Source organism: Merops nubicus, unplaced genomic scaffold (assembly GCF_000691845.1).
Source record: "Merops nubicus isolate BGI_N331 unplaced genomic scaffold, ASM69184v1 scaffold43482, whole genome shotgun sequence".
NCBI classification, from domain to species: domain Eukaryota; kingdom Metazoa; phylum Chordata; class Aves; order Coraciiformes; family Meropidae; genus Merops; species Merops nubicus.
The window spans coordinates 1-22602 of NW_008596432.1; the positions used below are offsets into that span (position 1 = coordinate 1).

The following is a 22602-nucleotide window of genomic DNA, read 5'->3' on the forward strand; positions in this document are numbered from 1 at the left end:
TGGGTCAGGGGCATCTCTGTCACGTTGGGTGCCCATCAGTGGTGACGGGGGGATGACGGCGCACGCGTGGCGATCTGCCGCCGTTTCATCGATTGGTTGAAGGCCCTGTCCTGGGAACTGCGGGTTAAACGTCTGCAGTGGCTGTCATGATACACATATACTTTGTTTTTAAAAAAATTGAAAACCTTCATAGTTGGATGTCTTTTCCTTTCTATTCAAATGCAGGCCATTGTAGTGAATAATAAAGAAGCATTTTCAGAACACAAAGTTTGTAAGTATCTTAAAGCACTGGAAGGCAGGAAGTAATCACCTTAAGATGTAATGAAGGCCTAGCAAATCTGCAGTAAGCATCATCAACTCTTTAGATGAATGCTAAATGGGGAGCTTTTAATCATAATTTCAATTTTCTCTTAGATATCTTTAAAATAATTTATGTTTAAAATTCGTGTTCTCAAAACTGTATCAACATCTGGAAGTAGTGTTGAGATGGCAGGTCTCAGCTGAGTTTGTTTGAATGGTCAAGCAACAATAAGATGCCTTTAAATATTTTACTGACTATGAGTTAAAAGTAACTTCAGCCAAAACTTCCTGAAGAAGGAAGCAGGTAGATCTGTAGGATTACAGCAGCTTTTCCTCTTTTTTTTTTTTTTTTCTTTTTCCTGGAAGAGAGATGCTGAGGGCTGTATGAAGATTCAGATGTTATCTATCTTAAGAAATGCTGTTTTTTCTACTTTATGCTTTAATGGAGAGTTTCCAAATTCATTGCTCACATTTACCTCAAGGAAGCACACTGAGTCTTAGGTACCCTTGTATTATTTTTTTAATTAAAAATAGAGTTTAATTGAGATTCTGCAAGGCTTGTTTGTGGAAGGAAGATCTTCTAATCGCAGTTGATGTTACTGACATCCAGCAGTTCTTATGTGGGGGAAGGTACTGGGATCACTTGGTACACAAGTGATGCCATCTTTTAAAAATACACGGTGTCAGTATTAAGTGGTACAGTAAGCATACCGAGTGTGGCAGGGAACAAAGAGTGCCGTTACTGTATTACTTTAATCTTCCCCTGTACAAGTCTGTGTCCTCACAGTGTAGGGACAAACACCATCTGAAATGGAACAGCCAAGGTTTGTTTCTCTCTGCATACATATCTCGGTGACAGAACAGGTACATGTTGTCTGTGGAAACACACCCGAGGAATACCAAATGAAGAACCTGGGGGATGGCTGTATGCTACAGTCAGTAGTGCTTGGGCTTGAAAACAGTGTTTAGGTATGTAGTAATGCTTCAGTGAGCTCAAGTGAGGCCTTAACATCTGTACATTATATGTATATATAAAGCTTGTATCTGACAGTACTTGCTGATTTGTCAGAAACAAGCTCTTGGGCAAGGATTTACAGATGGTCTCATGGTTGGTTCTTCAAACTTTTAGGGATCATAGAATTGCTGGCATTTGTGGGAAGAAATGCATGTGACTTGCAGAGCTAGAAGGGTTCTATGAAGATGCAGTATTGGTGTTGATGTTTGTCAGAGGTGATAGGCTTCTCATGAAATACAGGATGAGAGTATGGTGGGTGTACAGGCAAAAGCTAAACCATTTTGCAGTAGCTAATCTGGATTCTGGCAAGTATTTGTCCTTTAGTTAACAGAGCACAGTCACAGAAGAAGAAAGAGCTGAGCCTTCTGTTTTAATCAAAGTCTGTGGATGGAATAAAATACCAGTCTTCACTCACACTCAGCATCTGTGAGGATTGGGGCAGGGGGGCAGGATATTGCCATGGGTGGTTACCTTTGTGGTAACTCCAAAACTAGTGGACACCCTCAGCTCTTTGGCAGCTCCACATGCTCTACAAGTCCTGTGTAACTAACGATTTTATGCTAGAAAGCAGCAGGGTCTCTGAGCTGGTGTTAGATTCCTTCCAAAGACTTTGAAACTATGTACAAAAGTGGTAGTATTGTTCTGTAGAAACTGTGGTATTTGTTGGTAAATATTTTATTTCTTGAGGAAGCAGTGAGTAAGGGTAGAGATGTTACCCTCCAGGTACCGATGGAAGCTAGAGCAGTGATCCTGTTGCTCTGCAGCTGCAGGGTTTGTACACTTTCTGTTGTGGAAAATGGTAGGCAAGCAGATCACTTACGTACTGCGTGCACAAAGGAAACATTCCTATCTGGTGATTAATTCTAAAAGCCCAGCGTGTTTTCTGCAGTAGTCTTTAAGTAGCTTAATGTGTCTCTCTCATTTTAGAATGGCCAGAGTTTCCTGGTGTTGGATGAACAGACCTTCGCAAAAGAGATTCTTCCCAAGTACTTCAAGCACAACAACATGGCAAGCTTTGTCAGACAGTTAAACATGTGTAAGTTCTTGGGTTTTGCTTTCTTGTGTAGTTCTAGGTCCTATATGTATGTGTTTAGTTACAGATGATTTCCTTTGAGCAGTGCCCATGTTTTCTGCAACCAGGATACTGTCTCATCCTCAAAAACAGGTATCAGGATAGTTGGAACAGCATGGCTTGGATTTCTTAATGCCCGTTTTAAGAGTTTTTTTGTTCTGTTTCTATTTCTTTTTTAAAGATGGCTTCCGTAAAGTTGTCCAGGTGGATTCTGGGTTTGTCAAACTGGAGCGAGATGGTCCAGTAGAGTTTCAGCACCCGTATTTTAAGCAGGGCCGGGAGGACTTGTTGGAACACATTAAAAGGAAGGTTAGTGAAAACTCAGTACGTGGAAAACCTGTACTAGTAAGTGTGGATGAATAGCAAAGTTCACACCAAGTTTAATTTCAGGATTGTGCATGCAAATAAGTTTGGAGTTTGAGGAAGCAAACTGCGCTGCTCTTATGTATCTTCACTTGCTTCAAGATGTTTGGGGGGATTTCATTAGGCTTCTTTAACCTGATTTGCTGTCAGTACAGTGTTTCACAGATGGCAAAAATGAGTGAATTGTGCAAATACAACATTTTTCAAATAGATATTAGAATAAAGCAGAGCATGCTTTAACTTTACCATCAGTCATATAACCATCTGCTTGTTGTGGAGCTTGTTTCAGAACAAAGCCCCTGTAAGCATTAAACTCCACCAAGGAGAACAGGAGGCAGACCTATAAACATCTTTGTTTTGCTGCTGAGTCCGATTCTGAAATGTGCTCTGCCGTTACTGGGATCAGGTAAATAGAGACATCGAACAGGAACACAGCAAGTTAAACTGTGGTGAGAGGGATCTGCTTGTTGGCATTCGGTTATTGTGAAGCACTTACAATCAAGTAGAGTACTGAGGAGAATGCGTAAGAATCAGTATGTACACGAATGTTTGGAAAAAATTAAAGCTAATGTAGCGATGGCTGCAAGAGAACATTTCTGTGTTTGTGGTGTTTTTTTTTTTTTTATTTGATTGTTGGCTTATTAACTTGAGTGCATAGTTTATCAGTACTAGAAGAAAATATATTTGATCACCAAAAGAAAATAATAGTTAACAATGAACAAAGCCAAGTGTTGTGTCTGGATTCTAATCTTTTTCAGGTTTCGTCTTCAAGACCTGAAGAAAACAGGATACGTCAGGAAGATCTCTCCAAAATAATTAGTAGTGCTCAAAAGGTGCAAATTAAACAAGAGACTATTGAATCTCGCTTTTCTGCTTTGAAGAAGTAAGTTGCTCCATCAGCAACTGATGCCTAAAATTGAGTAATCCTGGTAATTGGTATCACACAAAGACCTGCTTTTGTTTCTCATGCTTTCTTACTGCCTAACTTCAAATATTGCTTTTGGAAAACAAATTTCAGTAAAAGAATTGCATTAAAAATTGAATATTTTGATAAATCTGAATATAATAGGCAATGTTGGTGTTGAAAGAGCTGTCTGGTAGTGGGTTAAGTAACACCTTTAGTTATAGTTCCGTACATGCTGCTGAGACTGACATTCAGCTCTGCTCTTAGCATAAAGTGTGCTGCTTTAAGTCTTCATGTTTGAAGTAGTTTTTGTGTTTAGTTTGAGGCAGTTTCATTTGTGGAAATTGCTTCTGATACTTTCTTAGTGCAATTAATGTCTTTGCTCATTGCTTTTTATTTTCCTGTTGTCATCTTCATTTCCCCACTGCTAAAAATTGCAGAAGAGTTAATGCCTATGAAAATCTGTTAAATATAATTTGGAAATTCATTAATTACCTCTGCAACAGAGGTACAGAATCTAAAATCTGAATGTAAACAGAGTATTTTTAGAATTGGATTTTTACCTATTTAGTGATTAGGAACTCTGCAACAGCAAGATAAATGTTTCACAAATTACTCAATCCTTTGGAGTATGTATATAGAGACAGGATAAATGATCATAGAATGGTAGGATGCCTTGAGTTGGAAAGTCATCTAGTCCAGCCTCCCTGCAGTAAGCAAGGACATCCCCCACTAGATCAGCTTGCTCAGAGCCCCATCAAGCCTGACCTTGAGCATAAGCTCATGCACTGTAAGCCACAGTGCCCCAACAGTATCTCTGCCTCAGAATTCCTTAACTTACATAAATGGTCGTGTACCTTTGTGTCAGAATTCACTGACTAGGTCACGTTTTAAGAAGTAAATCCTGTAATTTCTAGTCTTCAGTTCAGATTACTTGAGTAGTAGAATATTTGGAGAAAACTTGTTTTGCCTAGGAAGAGACTTAGAATCTGGCCAGTCTAGACTAAAAATGTTCATATACACCCTGTTTGAATCAGAGACTCATTTGGACTGGGAGGAACTTCAGAAGGCTGTCAGATCCAGAGCAGTGCTGGTTAGGGCTGGAATGACATCCACTTGCTAATGACCAGACAGTTTGTAGACATGAGAAGATAGAATGGTTGGCCTTTAATATCCCTATGGTTGTCCAATGAAATTAAAATGATTGAGGTAGAAAATGGAGCTAAATCGGGAGACCCAGTCCTACAAAACATGTTAATAATGCTGATGAGAAATTGAGAAAGCTCAAAATTCCCAACCTCAGTTAAGTTTGTGATGGTACTGTACTCTAAAATTTTATGTTGGGCATAGGAGGACTTTGAGAAGTGAGTGATAAGCTTCATCACAATGTGCATAAAAATCTTTCTGAAAACTGGGATTCGGGTTTCCTAAAAACCCAAACACTGGTGGAGAAGATTTTCTCCTTTTTTGGCATACATCTGTGTTGAAAACTAAACTGAAAAGTGAGGAGAGTGGTGTGTTTTCCCATATTCATTGAAGCTTTCACTATTATCTACCTCTTAATGGGCTTTCTGCTACTGGAAACAAGCATGAGTTTGTGGATGAGATAGCACTGGCCACTTCACAGCAGCTTTTACACTGTCACAGTAACTGGACTCCTGTGAGTGCTGGACCAATCAAGGATTTTAAAACGGCGTTTTTCAGCATTTCCTGAGAACAACTGTCTCTGCTGCACTCCTGGTTTTGGTCTCTAATGTGCCCCATGACTGGGGGTGAAAGGGGCAGCTGTTAGGATGAGCTGCAGCTGCTGTGACTTGAGAGCTTGCTCTGTCCAGATGCTGTCAGGATGCAGGTACCTGCTGCTGTCGGGCGGCTTGTGTCTGGCAGAGCTGTGTGAGAGGGACAGACTGACTGGACACCACTGAAGAGCTCTCTAGTTTCGTGGTGAGGGGAAACGTGATTCTTATGCTCTTTGGTTCTTTGCTGCTGCCAGAAAGCAGCTGGATGCTTGATTTTTATCTTACTGTTTTTAAATTTAATTCCTTAAGTTTTAATGACAAGGGGGAAGAGGGGAGGGTAATTTTATTATGGGAAATGAAACAAAATAGTTAATTTTAAATGCTGAATATATGTGTGATAAATATTGCCAGAGTTAGGATTTTTTTTTTCTTTAGTTTTAGGGGGTTGGAAGTTCTCTGCAGGCTGTCGTTGGGGTCTCCATTTTGTAATTATTTGCCAAGGCTGCTGACAGACTCCCCCCACTCCCCAGTCTAAAAACACATTTTAAAGAGCCAGCAAATCTTTAACAAAAATTATTAATGTAAATATCTTTAAACAGTTTTAGCTTGACCTTTAAATCATCCTTTTCAAACAGGGAGAATGAATCCCTTTGGAGGGAAGTGGCAGAACTGAGAGCAAAACACTTGCAACAACAGCAAGTTATTCGTAAGGTAAGGCTTCGTTCCAGCCTTGTATGTGAATGAGTGAGTGCTTCAGGAGCAGTGACACGTTGCCTCACTGTACACTCACTCTTCGTGTTTTTTAGGGTGTGAAAAGTCTTTAATAGAAAACATAGGGTGGTATAAGTGAGCAATCTGTATCAAATATTCAGCGTATTTCACTGCCTTAAGCAGAAGATAAGGCCAAACTTGGGTAAACGTTTTCAAAGAAAGAGGTTCACGAACATTATGCATCATTCATGAAGGTACCCTTACAATGGTCCATCCATTTTTTATTACTTCGGGAATCAGATGACTAATATTCTGTGTTGCACGGTCTCAGGAAAAGACTCTTTCTCATGCCAAGAATTACAAAGTTCTCTGTTGGAAATTCACTCCTGTCCTGCTACTGACCCACTGAGGGTACAGAAGAAGAGATTATTGACTGGAACCCACTGATAATATGTTAGCTTAGGTTAGTTTAACAGATGGATTTATGAGCTACAAAACCTGATGTAAATGCAAAGATCTTACAGACTTTATTAGAAACAGCAACACTGAAAGTGGCCTTGTAACAGAGACTTACTGTTGGGTTTTTCAGTTTATTCAAGCCAGATAGGTACATTTAATCCTTAAATGTAAAGCAGAAGGGGAGAAGGCCTAACATTGAAAAGGAAAAACAGCTGATAATGCTGTCAGGTGTACATGTAAGTTTTTCTGACTCTGTCAAAAATACCTTTCACCAGACCAACTATTTATGGGTGGAGGTTATGTATACAGATAGAGGTTATGCATACAGTCAACACCCCTGTGTGCCTTGTCTTATTGCTTATTAGAATTGTCCTACTAGTTTGAATACTGTATGATGTGTGGAAGTGCTTTTACTGCCTGCCATGTGAAAAGCCTTCCTCTGTTCTTTGTCCTTTTTTTAACTTTTCCAAACAGCTCTGTATGAGAATTACTACACAGAATAAATACTCTGCTGTTTATGTATATGTGTTACTGAAGTCTCCTGTTAGAAGGTGTGGTGAGAGCCGAGGACTGACGGTGCTGTTCTTTCCCTTGCAGATCGTGCAGTTCATCGTCACCCTGGTGCGGAACAACCAGCTAGTGAGCCTGAAACGCAAGAGGTGAATACGACCTGGAAACCTTGCTGTCCAGTCGGCACACTGACAGGTTTTCTTGACTGAAACTGAAGAATTAATTTTGTGATGGCTTTCTTTCTGTACTCCTGATTTAGGCCTCTACTTCTGAACACTAATGGACCTACAAAGTCGAATGTGTTTCAAAAAATTGTGAAAGAACCGTCTGACAGTAATCACCATGTAGGTTTCCTTTTATACATACTGTTTGTTATGATGGAGGAAGGAGGGAAGGGGGGCAGACAGATCTGCTAGCTTGTCATATGGGGAATGAGACATGGCTGTGTACTGAGAGCTATCAGATTCTAGAAGTGATGACGCCATACATTTTTCAGGAGACAAGTATGTTGGTAATCACTATTCACGTGCCAATAGAAGCACATGTAAGCGAGTTACCTGTGTATTAAGTACAGCTTGATGTGATCCTACTGAACGTAGTTTGCTTTTAATAATGCTGCTGTTAGGAACAGCATGTGCCTGTTGTGTTGCCCTCTCTGGTAGTCAGGCGCCCCTAGCCCCACACAGGAACAGGAATCCAGCATGTTGCTCTGCAGGGCAGCATCCAACCAGCAAAATCATGTCGAGTTCCAGTGCCACTTCAGTGTGTCGTGCCACTGAAAACTGTTTCCTGCTGCCCAAACAGTGGCTGCTAGGGAAATGGATAGAATGAGTGCTGTAGCATGGCAATAGAATTAATAGCTTTATAACAAAGTACTATTTAAATGATGGTCGAGTTTTTTGGGCTTTTTTTTTAGTTCTTGTGTAGTCCTGTTGTCACAGCTTTTTTGTTGCTTTTGCTGACGGTGCTAGAATATTTCTATTTCTATGCCTATAGTATTTGTCAGACATTTAATTTTCTGTAGCTGGTATTCTCCTTGTTCATTTATTTGTATTTTTTTTCTATTAAATGCAAAACTATACAAACAGCTGCTAATCTCTGAGGTGCAGGAGAGCTCTTACACCTCTCTAGAACAGAATCATTGTCATGCTAACTGTCAGAATGCATGCTCATTGTCCTTCTGTCCCCTAACTCTCTTTAAAATAATTCTCAGGTACCTCTCAACAGAAATGAAGGCATAAAACAAAGGGAACAGATTTCAGATGACATCATCATTTATGATGTCACTGAGGATGTGGGTGATGAAGAAAATCCCATGGGCAATGAAGAAAGTCTTCCCATTACACCAGAAACAAGTGAAGATATCACTTCAGATTCTTCCAAGTAAGAAGTCCCTAGAAATATGTCTGTAGATAATTGGCTGTAAGTGTTATAGAATATGCAGTAGTTTGGATGTCTTAAGGTTTGTTTTTTCTTCAGTGAAGTGGTCAGAATTATTTGGTATTCCTGCACATACAGAAGGTTCATCTGTGAATTCGTACTAGGTTCTGATTTATTGACTCTGAATTTGTTCCAAATAATTAATTGTCTGTTGAAGCTGTAGTATGCTGAGGATAGAATCTAGTGAGAAGCAGTTGGTATTATTGCACTCTTGTTAAATATGCTACTTTTCAAAAAACAGAGTTAAGTGGTGTCTTCTTGCTCCTGGTTATGCATACTGTCCTGGAGTCTCTCATCTAATATGGCACTGATGGTGGCTGCAGGTGACCGAAGTTTACATTTCAGGGGTGATGACCCAAAATGCACAACCACTCACCCAATAATGGGCATGCTCTGGGATCTCTTCCCCTTCAGTGCTCAAAGGTTTGGCCTTTATCAGAGAAGGGTACCACAAACAGAGACAGGAATCACTTCCCTTGTTTTTACAAGTTGTTTTTTTTGAATGGAGATGAATTTGCATGTACTGTTTGTCAGGTGCTAAGATGGTCTTTGAACTTTATTAAGCCAGTTAATTTCAGGGCTGTTTTTTTCAGTCCAAAGTGTTCTGTGGCCATGTTCCTTCCTGTCTGTGCTACAGAAGTAGTTCATCTTTCAGCTATGAGCAGTTGAAACTTGGGCCAGGGACTGAGATGTAGCTCTCTTCTTGAGCTGCATTATATTGGTAGGTCTTGTATTATGACTGAAAGAATAAAGCGTAGATATCTCTAGCTTGTGCTTAACTAGTACCATTCTCCTTGCTCAGCTGATGTCTGGGAATGCATTTTTTGATAGAAAAGCTTTGAAGATAAGGCTGTGATAGGCAGCACAACGAACAGCTACTTAAGCAAATTATTTGAGATTTTCCGGTTTTTAGATTGCCTTCCTGGTATACATAACAAAGTTAATTAACTACAGCACTGTTGACTGAGATCCTTTATGTTACGGATGCTCAGAATTGATTCTCTTCAACAGGAAACATGCAAAGTAGATCTTGTCTGTCTAGTCTGATGGCCTCATAGGCTTGGGTCCACTGTGTACATACATTACACACTTACATGCCAGCTTAGGGCTGTTCTGACACAACATACCAGTGTTCTGTATCTTTGTAGTAGTTACTGTGGTCTGGCATAACAGTGTCTGCCTGCCAGCTGAGCTGTGCTTGCTGTGTTGGGCACCACAGCACCCTGTCAGTGGGAGGTGGATCTTCAGAGGACGTTGCTGTGTTTTGTATTGGGAAGCAGTAGGAAAGTTTATTTCCTTATAGTACTCAACTAAAAGAAGTGACTAAACCTGTGGAATAGGGACTATTTCAGTGGGTGCATGAAATGCTTTGATTTGTTTGTCTCATATTGCAGCTGTAGTAATTCTCCTGATATTGTCATTGTGGAAGATGATGAAGAAGAATACGCCCCTGTAATTCAAGGGGATAAAAGCACAGAATCAGTTGCTGTCCCAGCGAATGATCCCCTCAGCCCTGTCAGTGACGGCACGAGCCCACTCATGTCCAGTGCTGTACAGCTGAATAACCAGTCAGCTCTGACTGCAGAGGATCCCGTCTCCATGATGGATTCCATACTCAGTGAGAATGGAGTCATTTCACAGAATATAAACCTTCTTGGAAAGTGAGTAGCCTGCTCCTTAGTTTTTGAAGTATTAGAACTGATTGTCTAACTGAAGCAAAAAGAACAGAATAGGAGTTCCTATAAGGAACTTTGAATTTATAGTTCACCTTGACTCTAGCTAGTCTCTAAAGGTCCTGCTATTTTAAGATAGGACTTCTGGTTTTTGTCGTGAAGGGAATGAGTTGGGGTGTGTAATCTGACAGCATCCTGTTGTGGATGTCATCATTTAAACCATCAGCATTTGGCTGCTAGCTCCTGCAGGCGGATGGGACTCCCTAGGGCTACCTGGATGCAGGAGTCACATCTCTGCTGATGTTGTGTTGTACTGTTCTGTTGATGTGACTCTTTTCAGAGCACCTGTCTCCTTTACTTGAGTTCTTTTCTAAAGAGGCTAAAAGTTCTCATTTTATTTCCAGAGGTGGTTTCTAGTGAAAGACTTTGTTCATTCTAGTTCTGGTGAAGATGTTTCAGTGCGTGTAGCACAATTATGTAAAGCTCAGTTGTGGATTTCTCTTCTGTTATGGGATATAGCACTAAAATATCTTTTGTCTTCTAGAGTTGAACTTCTGGATTACCTTGACAGTATCGACTGCAGTTTAGAGGACTTCCAAGCTCTGTTATCAGGACGACAGTTCAGCATAGATCCAGATCTCCTGGTCGATGTAATTTTTCACTGTTTAAGTATTTGTATATGCTACAGAAAATACTTATGTGGATTATTACTGTTTAAAATAGACTTAAAACTCAACAGGGTGGGTTTTTGCCTTTCTTCCCTTTAAAACAGGGAAGTTGAAAGTAATTGTGAATATGTGTTTCTGGGCCACCAGTATAATTCTCAGTGCTGCACTGCTGCTCAGGTAAACTGATTGAAGAATGACTTTCTTAATTAAATAATTAAATTTTATATTTGTTGCTGTGTGAACTCAGACACCGGTTAAGTTAATGCTCTTGCTTTGAAATAGCCCAGCCCATCATCTGTGGGGGTCTTGTCAATGAACTGGAGTTAGAAAGGCTCTTGGCATTTATTTTACAAGTTTCTGTGCCATTTCATGTTACTTAAGAGTATGTGCATGTTCTCAGTTTCTCTTCATATTTGTGTCAAGTAGAATGGTCTAGACTGGTCTGGAAGGGACGTGTGCGTATGCTCTAGTCCAGCCCTCTTGCTCAAAGCAGGGCTAGCTTGAAAGTTGGATCATGTTGCTCAGGACCTTGTTGACTTACTTAAACTCTGAAATCTCTGAAGATGGGAGATCCCACAGCCTCTGGGGTGCCTGTTCCAGTGCTTGACTCTGCTTTTTGGAGAATTTCCTGATGTCAGTCAGTTTTCCCTGCTGCGGCTTGTAGCTCTTGCCTCCACCTCTGTGGAGTTTGTCTTCTCCACAACACCTCTTCAGAATCAGTGGAAGAGCACAGTTACCCTCCCTTGTCTGCCCTTTCCAGACAAGATTAGCCACACTCCCTCAGCCTCTTGTTTGTCATAAGCCCCCTCTAGATGCCCTCTAGTTTGAAGACTCTTGAACTGCGAGGCCTGAAACTGGACACTCTTCCCAGGTGGGCTTGGGTGCTGTGCAGAGAGGAATAATGGCTCCCACTGACCTCCTGCCTGTGCTCTGCCTGGAGCAGGCCCTGTTGCTGGCCTCTAGTGGACTGTTGTCTGGCGTGACTCCCAGGCCCTTCCCTGAGGAGCTGCTCCCTCACCCTTCGGTGCCTGACCTGGGCCAATGCCCGAGGTTATTGTGTCCTACACGCGTTGGGTGTTGTCCCTCTTGGCAGCAGCTCTGCTCTCCCATGTGTCGATGGAGTCCTTCAACTTCCGTGTCACTTGCAAACGTAATCAGGGTCCTTCTTCATTATTGTGCACAGGATTCTCCGTGCAGCAGCGTTAGGAGTAGTTGGTATTTTAGGACTGCAGCAAATGGTGTTAGTCCAAGTGAGTTGTCACACAGTTGTTTCCTTTGTGTCTGAGGTTTGTGGGATTCCAGGTTTTCTCTGCAGTAGTGATAAATACCTGTAAATAAACTCTAATCCTGACGGAGGGTGAGAACTTCAAGTATAGGGATTATTCTCGCACATGCAGATGTGATGTTCTTGTATTCCTTATAACACCACTGAGATACCTAAAACTGGATGTGTTTTGTCTTACTCAGCTTTTTACAAGCTCCGTGCAGATGAATCCCACAGATCATATCACTAATGCCAAAGTAAGTCTTAAATCCATTGCTCAGTGTACGCAGTAGTGAGATGCAAACTTTTATTAATCCTTTACTCTTTTCTTTACCGGTGTCATTGGCACTTTTGTCATGCTGTGGCATTGAAGACCTTCATGAGAGTAGGAGCGCTGCACCTGAATTCATTCCATTTGTTAGGTTTCAAACAGAAAAAGGAAAAGCACCCTAATTAATTACGTTCTTTAAAACTCTTGTCACCTTGAGGCCAATACCTGTGCATTGTAGCAGTCTCTTGAACCCTGTGTCCTCTGAGATTTTAGTACTTGCAAACATGGTACATGCTTTGTCAGAGTGGTTCCATCTGTGTTGTCTGGTGGGAGAAGAAACGCAAGAATAAGCAGTAGAGTAAACATCTAGCTCTTTGAATTTGTCCTGTTCGTTTGAGTGTTAGTTTTGATTCTTGCTTGAGTAAGCCTGTGTTTCCATTTCATATTTTCTCAGCCAAGGTCTGTTAGTATAGGTAACTGGTAACACTGCATCCCTTCACAAATAAAAACCTAGTTTTTTCTAGTAGTCGGTCAGCTGTGTTCTAGGGGCATTGGAAAAGGCTTCAAGCACGTGTTTAAGCTTCTCCTTCTACTTCCAGATGGAGACAAAGGGAATAGAAACCACCAGGAATAACACTGGTCCAGAGGCTTCACAGGAAACACAAGTTTCTAAGCCCAAATCAGGTTAGTTGTAGTGTTTCATTGAAGCAGTTGGAGAATTGAACATCATTCTAAAAACCATCTTGGTTATTTGCTCTTCGTCTGGTTTTGTGTCATGCTGATAAGCAAATAACCCAAACAGCATCTGTACTGTATTTGCTTTTTGGGTTTTTGGTGCTGCACCAGATGCAGGGAAACTGTTTTTTGCAGGAGAATCTGAACAAAAAATGGTACGCATCGATGTCACAATTCCTTAATCATGCACTCAATGTGATGGGTTTTATGCTTTAAATAAAACGGGTGGGTTGGGTTTTGGTTTTTTGTTTTTGTGTGTGGAGGCAGGTGAGCTGATGCCTTTTTGGGGCTCTTTCACTGCAGACAAGCGGCTCATCCAGTACACGGCCTTCCCCCTCCTTGCCTTCTTCGACGGGAACCCGGGCGCCGAGGTGGAGAGCGGGAGCTCCGCGGTGGGAACCCCGCCCTCCACCGACAAGCCCCCGGAGGTGGACGAGCTGCTGGAGACCAGCCTGGAGCCCGAGCCCACCCAGAGCAAGCTGGTGCGGCTGGGGGCACCGACGGGGGGCGGGGGCAACGCGGGTGGGATGGGAGCCACTGACGGAGGCCGAGGCGAGCGAGGCCACCCTCTTCTACCTGTGCGAGCTCGCCCCCGCCCCCATGGACACGGACACGTACTTCCTGGACAACTAGCACAGTGTGGGGACTCTGTACATAGCCACGGAGATGAACTATTTATTTAGAATATTGTTTGGTATATGAGTTTTTTGTAAATCACTGTTTTATGTAACCAGGTAACGTGGAATCCAGAATACCTTTGCTATGGTACTTCCCACAAGCAGTTGTTTAACTGGGGGGGTTACACAAAGCTGTCAAGCACGGTTGGCAATACCAAGTCTGACTGTTACTTGGTATGACACACCCCTAAATATCCCAGGTAACAGAACCCTTGTTACTGTCAACAAGGGTGTGATTTCTGATTTCTTCTGGTGTTACATACAATGGATGTAAACTGCTAGCATATGGTTAGGGAGCACTTGACTTTCTGTATTTTAGTTTTTTTTCTATTTTGTACAAGGTTTCGTTTAACAATCATGAGGCTTTTTTGGGGTGGGGGGGACCAGGACCTGATGTAGGCTTTTTTTTTCCCTGCTTGAACTGGGAACAAAGTGCCTGTACCTTGCTAAATCTTGGTTCTGCCTTACTTTCACTTCAGTGGAAGTGCTCAAACAGCACAAACTGGGGGTATGATCTTTAAAGCCACCAGGCCCCTCGACTGCATGAGTACTTTTAACTTGGACCATCTACTCTGATGAAATAAATGTTACTTCAGTGTGATACTTACTTAAAACTTTTCTCCTCTCTCCCAGGAGGGTGTGGATTTAACAGCCTCTTTTTCATGTGTTAATAGTTCCATTGCTTTCAAAGTTTACTTCTAAGCCTCCACAACAAGCAACTAATGTAACAAACTTTTCCTTTAGTACAACACAAAGGAATAATTTTCTCCTTTGCATCAGTTTTCCTTCCACTGGAAGAGCTCTGCTGTTACTGGCAGCTGTTCCCAGTGTTCCTTCTAGTGCACTTCCACCTTCATTCAATCAGGTGAGCCTGGTGGGGTTGTGCTGCACAGCTGAATGGTAGAGGGGCTGCTGCAGCAGGAGGTGAAGGTGCAGCTGCCACACCTTGAACTACAGCATCTCACCCTGACTTCTGAGTAAAAACAGTAAGTTAAGCTGTACTGAGGAATTTTCTTTGTGCTCTGCCCTGAAAACTGCACATAAGCTCCTGTTTAGTAAGATGTTCCAGGGAAGGGAGAAACTGGGTTTTACTACCTTCATAAATGCAAAAGGAAAGATGCCTTGCACCACCACAGCCCTGCATTCAAAAATACCTTTTTTTTGCAAAGGAGTAGTTACCCACTTGTACCAGGAGCTGCCGGATCTACAGCCACAGCCGGCCATCTCCCCAGCTCCACGACGAGGCACAGGACCCAAGAGCTCCTGCAGTGTAACTGGGGCACAGGTGCTCTACCCCCACCCCAAACCCAGGTGCAACAGCACAGCAGCTGAGGCAGGAGTGCAGTTAGCAGCATGAAGCACTGCCCTTGTTTTGAGACAGCTGGGTGCTCTCACACAGGTGACATGGGATCACCCCAGAGCCAAGAAGCAGCTACCTCACTGGGGTACCAGCACCTGCCACAGGGGCTATAAAATAGAGGAGAATACAGCACAGAGCCTGCACTATCCACACCCATCAGGAGCAAGAGACACATTGGACATCTTCATCCAAATTTATTTATTTATTAATAAGGTAACAACATATTCCAAATTATCACAAGCCTCTACTGGTCATTCCATCTCAAGTCTGATTGATGTGTCGGGCTTCTGTGGCAAATGTCAGTGTTTAAGTGCAGAATTAAAATAGAAGCTTGGAGAATAATTAGCAACAGGAGTTTACAGTATAACCACCACGGTAACAGACCAGCGAGAATCTGGTGGAGCCACTGTCAGGCTGCTTTAGGCTCAGGTGGTAGCAAACAACAGAGGGTGATAAATAATGCAGCTCACACCTCAGTTACAAAGCAGCAAGCACAAAAGCATTTCAGATTTCATAACTGCACAGGAACTAGACAGTATTTTCATCAAATTCATGTCTTGCACCTAGATTTAGACTTTCCAGGCTCAAGTCCAAATCTGGCACTGGACAACAAGCAAAATACCCAATACATGAAAAGGCTTCAAAATTTAGAGCCCCAAATGTACCAAGAGACACTTCTGTGAAAGCCTCAGTAATGCAAACCTCCTCGAGTTACTGCAATCCCAATGCTCCTTTTCCTCCACAATTTTTAAACCACAATACTCAAAAAACTCCTCTGAAGGGCTCACCGTTTCCACCACTTGGCGCCTTGCAAGCTCAGTGATTGTAGCTCAGCCAAGAACGAAGGTGGCACACAAAACAGCAGTAAATTACAGCACAGATATCCCATTAAGCTACTTCAAAATAAAAATTATAACACCACATAGATGCACATTGTAAACAGGTGTCTTAAAAACATGCTTCTGAGCATCTGCTACCACGATGTTTTTCCCCAGGGTGTGTGCCCTCCTGTCTGCCAGACCCAGCAGCACCAAGGAGCACATGGCTCCTGCGCAGCCTCGGGCGCAAGCTCCCCCACGTGACGTCTGTGCTAAAGCTACTGCTGCCCTCGGCACAGGAGGAGGTCGGGCTGTTGGTGCCAAAATGCTGCACAGTGTCCAAGAAACTCCAACACGCACAATTTTGAGTCTAACAATGCTTACTGAAGACTGACTTTGGAATCAAGGCAACAGGGATCATTCAAAAAAGGCAGCCCCTCCTTTGCCTGCAAAGCCTGACCTAATACTGTTTTGTCACCCTAGTTAACACTTGCGCTTCTTTTCCTACAAGTATTTAATGCAATTAAGGGGGAAAAAAAACTACTTCCAAGAGGTCTCGATCACAGATCTAGTGCTCCCAAAGCTCTCTGTCTAGGAGCAACCCTATGAAAATCATCATTGTAGCCACAGTCACTGAGCTCAGCTAGAAAAAGTCTTTTAGTGAAATGACAGAAGACATGATTCAAGGAAGTCGTGCAGAACAAAGCCGGGAATGCTACAGGACAGCACAGGCACACACAGGTATTTACAGCCGCGCGGCTCTGGGGGGGCACTGCTGGCTACGGGGCGGAGCCAGCGCAGCCGCCCCGCCCAGCGGCACCCCTCAGTCGAAGTCACGGTTTGTGAGAACCAGGGGAGCCACCAGCGTCCACACGTACAGCACGATGCCGATCCAGCTGGAAGAGATCTTCACCCAGACAGATGGCCACTTGCTCGTCATTGTCTCGTAGGAGGAATCCGGACTGTCAGAGAGGGAAAAGAAAAAAGATAACTTGCGGGTGTTGTTTCAGTGTGTGTCGTGAGCTGCCTTTCAACAGTTTTCACAGCAGATGGTTTTCACTTCAGCTCCATGTGTCAGAAGAACATCTCTACCCTTCTTCCCGGCAGCTCACGCCAGCCTGCACAAGAACACCTCTTGCAAGCTGGTGCTGCAGGAAGGTGGAAAGCAACAACATCCAAAAAAATATTTAGTAAAAGCTTCCAAGAAAACAAAATACTTGGGAGGAACCTGTAAGCCAATCTATTTGCTTTAGAATTTAAGACACTATCCTGTTTGCTTAAAACACAATTCAACAGTTCATGAGTATTAGCCTAGAAAATATGAAAAGCACTTGTGAACAAGGTTGGCTACTCCAGTTTTGAAATACAATTCATTTAATGTAGGTCAAACAGCACACTCCCCTTGAGAAGTGCCACTGAAGACCTACATTCCTCACAGCACACAACTTAGGCCTCCTGATCCAGCTAAAGGCTGCATCTCATACACTCAGTATTGGCAAAATGTGTCATCAAATGTAGATACCTGTACCAGTTGGTAAGAGTCATCATGATATAGAGGGATGCCAGGAAAAGCATGAAATGAAAGAAGGAGTAACTGTAAGTAACTCCATCCCTCTCGTTGTCTATGGCTCGGTGAACATCATCTCCATCATCAAGGGAGCCGTCACTCCTGGGCATCCCATCCTCTATCAGAGTCGACTCATCGCTGGTCAGCATCAGCTTGTTGACCTGGCTGTTGTTGGACGTGCGGATGCTGTATGGGACAGTCACCCAAACAAACACTAGTTAGTATCTGACAACGAGAAGTAACACGAGCTCACGTGCATTTTTTAAAGGCGTCTTACCTTGAGTAGAGAACACACAGCAGAAACAAAACCAGTCCTACAATTCCTTGTGCATCCCACCACTGGACCACCTGCCCTTGGGCCGGCACGGTGGTGCTGTTGTAACCGATGATGCTCAGCAAGCTGGGGTTACAGCGCCTGTCTGAGGGGGGATCGCAGCACAGCTTACACAAAACAGGTATGGAACAGCCCATCTCCACACTCAACACACATTTATAAAAAGGAACTTTGTGACCCTGACAAGCTTGAAGTAAAAAAGCTTTTTAAACCAATTTTACCCTATTGAGTCTCTCTACAGCAGGCAAATGACAGCACATGGCATAAAAATCTGTCTCTTTGAGCAGATAAAAGGATTTTAAACATATGTAAGATATGCATCAAGTGCTCCACTCTTCCATCGCATCTAATTAGGTAAACCAAAATTAAAATGCTCTGCATATGAAGCTTTAGAAGTTCTTACACTAGAAAACAAGTTTGACAAACACACTCTATGGATGGGGTACCAGAGTCATCTCAGAGCTGGAAAGGAATGCTACAGAGTCAGCTTCATAATTACTGCAGGGAATCATCCAACTCATCTGTATGCTGTTACACAGACGCTTGTCCATAACTAAAAGGGCCAGAGGCCCAATTAAAAACACCAAAAAAAAAAACCCCAGTATTTGGTAGTTTATTTGAATCACTGATTTTTTTTTCTTTTTTAAATGCTCAGCTGTTTTCAGACTGAAGAAACATTGAAAATATTTTTTAAATCCTCGGTTCAGAAAAATAAAATCAGTAGCATCTCAGTCACCAGGTAAGAAATGTGGAACGTGGTAGGGATGTGAAGCTTCCAGGCACCTTGGAGGAGTTGTGGTAATACATGAAATCAAAACTTCAGAATACTGCAATCCTGCCAGTAACAGGTAGAAATTCTTCCATAGGATAAATGTTAAGAGCAAGTAAAAAAAAACACATTATCTTTGGAAGAACTATTTCTTCCGTATTGTTCTCCCCACCCACTCCAACTTTCTGTAACACCAACTGGAGTCCTGCCTCTGACTTGCACACATATTACCCCATTCTAATATTGCCTTGCAAAGAGGGAAAGACAATTTACTGCTGAGCTGGTTACCCAAAAAGCCCCATACTGCTGCTCTACGTACCTGGTTCATTAGTCATGGCTGACCAAGTCAAATACATCGTATAAACTGTGATCACAGAAGACTGCAGCAAACCCGATCTTGGCTGAGATTCCTGTACAAAGCAGTCACAAAACACCACAGTTAGGCAATTAAAAGTCTCAGGCACCATTACATTATAGGTTTCTGGGACTGGTAATGCAAAAAAACCCTAAAAGGTGAAACAGAACCAAAACTATACCTGAATCTTCGGCAGAATTGACATTACAGAGGCACCAATACACAGCAGCATATTGACACTGATGAATGTCTTGTTCTCAGAACAACCTTCTGGATGAGTGTAATACACATAAAACAAGACAATAGCTACCAGCGACAGCAGGTAATTGACAGCTGTAGCTGACAGCAGAGCTGTGGAAAGACAAAAATAGAGGTTAGCTGGTTAATAATGGAGAGTATTAAAATTTAAGTAATATTGCACAACTATCAGCTTTTGATGACATTTAGAGAGCAGCTCTGGCTACTGAAACGTAAAGGGAGTAAGTTTGTCTCAGTGCTCTGAGGTGTTGAAAAGAAAATACAGTAACTGGGAAACCTGCAGCCATACTTGATACTCCACTGCTCTAACAGCAACCAAGAGCAAGTACGAAGGAATACAGTTATACCACACATTTCAGCCAAAAGCTTAACAAAACAGAAAAACCACTTCTCCAACAGAAGAACAAAACCTTATTTCAAAATTCCACCTTATTAACACCATTAAAGAGCAAAGTGGCCACTGCACAAAGACAGGCTGTGCTGTCTTCTGCAACACCTCGAGTATCTCGCCTGAGATGCTCTACTGCATCCAACGCCCCGTTTCTCCAGCGAGACCACCTGCACTCTCCTTCCCTGCCCTGGCACTACTTGAGATGCTTGCACTCAACATGAAGCAGTGAGGGGCTACGTGGCTTTTAACCAGCACTGAGGGGTAACAAAACTTGTGGCTTAAAAAAACCACACCGAAATCTACAGTTGCCAGCTCTCTGCTATGTAAAGCTGACTCCCTGCTCCCAGGGATTAGAGCCTTACTACTCAGAGGCTGCTGCCATTCTCCCTGCCCCCCTCATTTCACCTGACATCAAAAGGACAGCGAGACATCAGAACTCACAGAACCAAACCATGTGAAGACGGGACACTTACACACCAGGCAGCCCTTCTGCACTCTGGTAAAATGCACTGGTCTGTGAATAACTTATTTAACATCATGCACAATGAAATTTAAAACTTGATTGTAGTACAGTCCCTTACCTGCATACCAGCATCTTGAGTTCCCTTCCTCCATTTTTTCAACCCAAGATTCATTCCAGGAGTGGGCAAAGTCAATAAGCAAGACCAGCTGAATAAGAATAAAGCAGAATGCTCCAGCCATACCTACATAAAACCACACTGGAAGAGAAATAAAGTAACAAACCAGTTCAGAACCACATATAAATTTACTACCTTGTCTTCATGTCCCTAAACAGAGGAGTGCTATAGTTACACAGCTAAAAGTAAAACTACAAGACATCAGCATGCACTTAGCTTCATTTTAAAACCAGTTATGATTGCACCACGATACAGTGGAAGACAATACTCCCTTACCAGTTGTAAATGGTCCCTCTGGAATGAAGAAAGCTCCAACACTAATTGCAAGTGCTGTTGCAAATTTAAAGAACCAGAATCTAAAGGGAAATAAAAAAGCAAGTCAGGCAACTGCTGAAGTCTGATCCCATTCACAAAACTTGAAAGTACACAAAATGCACATCCTTAGGATTTTTTTAATACACTCATTCTTAACTCAATCCTTTAGAAATCAGATAAAAACCTTGTTCTCCAGAAAATTATGCTTTAACTGGGCTAGACTGACACAGTTTGACAGATTTCCCCGAGATATCTCACTCATGCATTACAAATGAATCCAAGATGGAACATAAATGAGTTGTTTTTTAAGAAAGTTTTTAACTAAAACAGTGAGATTACTGAATTGCCTGCATATCAGAAAAAAGAGTAAAAAAAACTCCCACCTATTTTTAAGATCTGGTTGGTGCCTTACAACAACAAAACATTACGCTGGAGCTTCCTACCAGCCTTAGTACCTCTCCTACATGAGAGAGACGTACAAAAGCCTGGATTCTTCCCACCTTACTTCAGACTCTTTAGGCCCACATCTGATGTGGATTTATCACAACAACAAAAGTAAAGGATTTATCCCTCACAGAAGGAACACAATCAAATTCTAAGTCCTTGTTCCAGTGCAGTAGCACTGGATTTTTTTTCCCAGTAAAAGCTACATACTCACAGAAAAACGAAACAGATCAGACATCTCTTAGAAAGCAGGTGAGAAAATACCTTCCACTAAAGCTTCACCAAACCCACCCCAAATACAGACAAATACACCCTGCATAGGGAACTGCAAACCAAAGTTATACCCACAAAACTGTAAGAAGGTGAAGACCATTCTGTCTGCTCACAGTGACAGACAGCTCCAAACAGAGGCACAGTATCATCTACATGTACTTCAAAACTGAATCCTGCAGAGACACATACCACACCCCCGTCACATCAAACACTTCCATGGTTTTCAAGTTCTCTGCCTTCTCGGTTTTTTCCCGATACCATGAACAAGTTTAATCTCTCCTGTTGGTTGTTACAGTCAAGTGATGGTGACCAGAGGAACAAATTCCAGTTGTGGGGAGAGGAATTACGTGAGATGACCAAAGTGCAGAATAAGGGACAAATGGATTAGTTCACTGAGATCTAAAGTGATCAAACCCAGTCTGAAAGCTAAATTAACTTCTAACATTTACAGTGTAATACATAGCCCACTAAGTTTTGAATTCACACGTGATTTTTTTTTTAAATCAATGTCATTTTCAATTATAGAAATAAGAACAGCTCCAAGTTCGTATAGATTTCAACTCTAATTCCAAATTTTAAGGAACCTCAGGAACCTACCCATATAACATCCATGACAGCCAAAACCAACACTCATCTGAAGCAGCACCTACAGGTGCCATGCATTCTGTGCAAGAATCTTGTGTATATAACTGATTTTTTTTTCTATTACTGGCCTCAGGCAAGAAACCATTCTGACTGCTGTTACAAAAGCAAAGGTGAACATTGGCACGAGACCACATTACTGGGCTTAACTTGCACGCAAGTATGAAGCAGTTAGTACTTGTACATGGGAAAACATGGAAATCTGAATATATCAAAACACTGGCAGAAAGATTACATTGCAAAGTATTCCTGAAGATACCCAGAATTTCTAAAATTAAAAGCCATGTTTTTCATAAAGCTACATGTAATGCATACTATGTCATTATTAAAAATCTCACCAGTAACAGAATATAATTTTTTCTTTTAATCCTAGAGCTGACACTACATTGCCTAAGAAGAGTAAACTGTTAGAGGTTGCAGGAATAGTACCAAAATTTGTACTGGAGAGCACAACTCCAAATAAGGGAATCAAGAAGATCCTGAAGAAGCCATTTTAGGCAAAGATTCCGCATCATGTAAAAGGTGTCTTATTGAAAAAAAGCACCAAGCAAACCCTCAATGTGTTGATATAGAATGTGCCTGAGCCATTTTCTTCCTGCTTGCAACAAGTGTTCCCTCCTGAGCAAAGCAGGTGTAG

The 22602-nt window shown here is 42.1% G+C and overlaps 2 protein-coding genes across 2 annotated transcripts in view; one reads left to right on the plus strand and one right to left on the minus strand.

Annotated features, from left to right (window-relative positions):
• Positions 1–1866: 1866 nt before the first annotated feature.
• HSF2 (heat shock transcription factor 2) lies at positions 1867–13757 on the plus strand. The gene is made up of 14 exons (XM_008936368.1): positions 1867–1890; positions 2243–2351; positions 2569–2696; positions 3509–3633; positions 6029–6104; positions 7161–7222; positions 7333–7417; positions 8287–8456; positions 9908–10174; positions 10731–10836; positions 12322–12375; positions 12989–13073; positions 13428–13618; positions 13659–13757. Exons 1-14 carry the CDS (start codon positions 1873–1875, stop codon positions 13755–13757), a joined length of 1575 nt encoding a protein of 524 aa, XP_008934616.1. The 5' UTR covers positions 1867–1872.
• Positions 13758–16802: 3045 nt separating this feature from the next.
• SERINC1 (serine incorporator 1) overlaps positions 16803–22602 on the minus strand; it is an 8450-nt gene continuing 2650 nt past the window's right edge. Inside the window, exons 3-9 of the mRNA XM_008936369.1 lie at positions 20568–20647; positions 20235–20372; positions 19186–19355; positions 18969–19059; positions 17824–17965; positions 17502–17732; positions 16803–16941 (exon numbers count right to left, since the gene is read on the minus strand). Of these exons, the coding sequence (XP_008934617.1) occupies positions 16803–16941; positions 17502–17732; positions 17824–17965; positions 18969–19059; positions 19186–19355; positions 20235–20372; positions 20568–20647 (991 nt within the window). The remainder of the gene's footprint in view (positions 16942–17501; positions 17733–17823; positions 17966–18968; positions 19060–19185; positions 19356–20234; positions 20373–20567; positions 20648–22602) is intronic.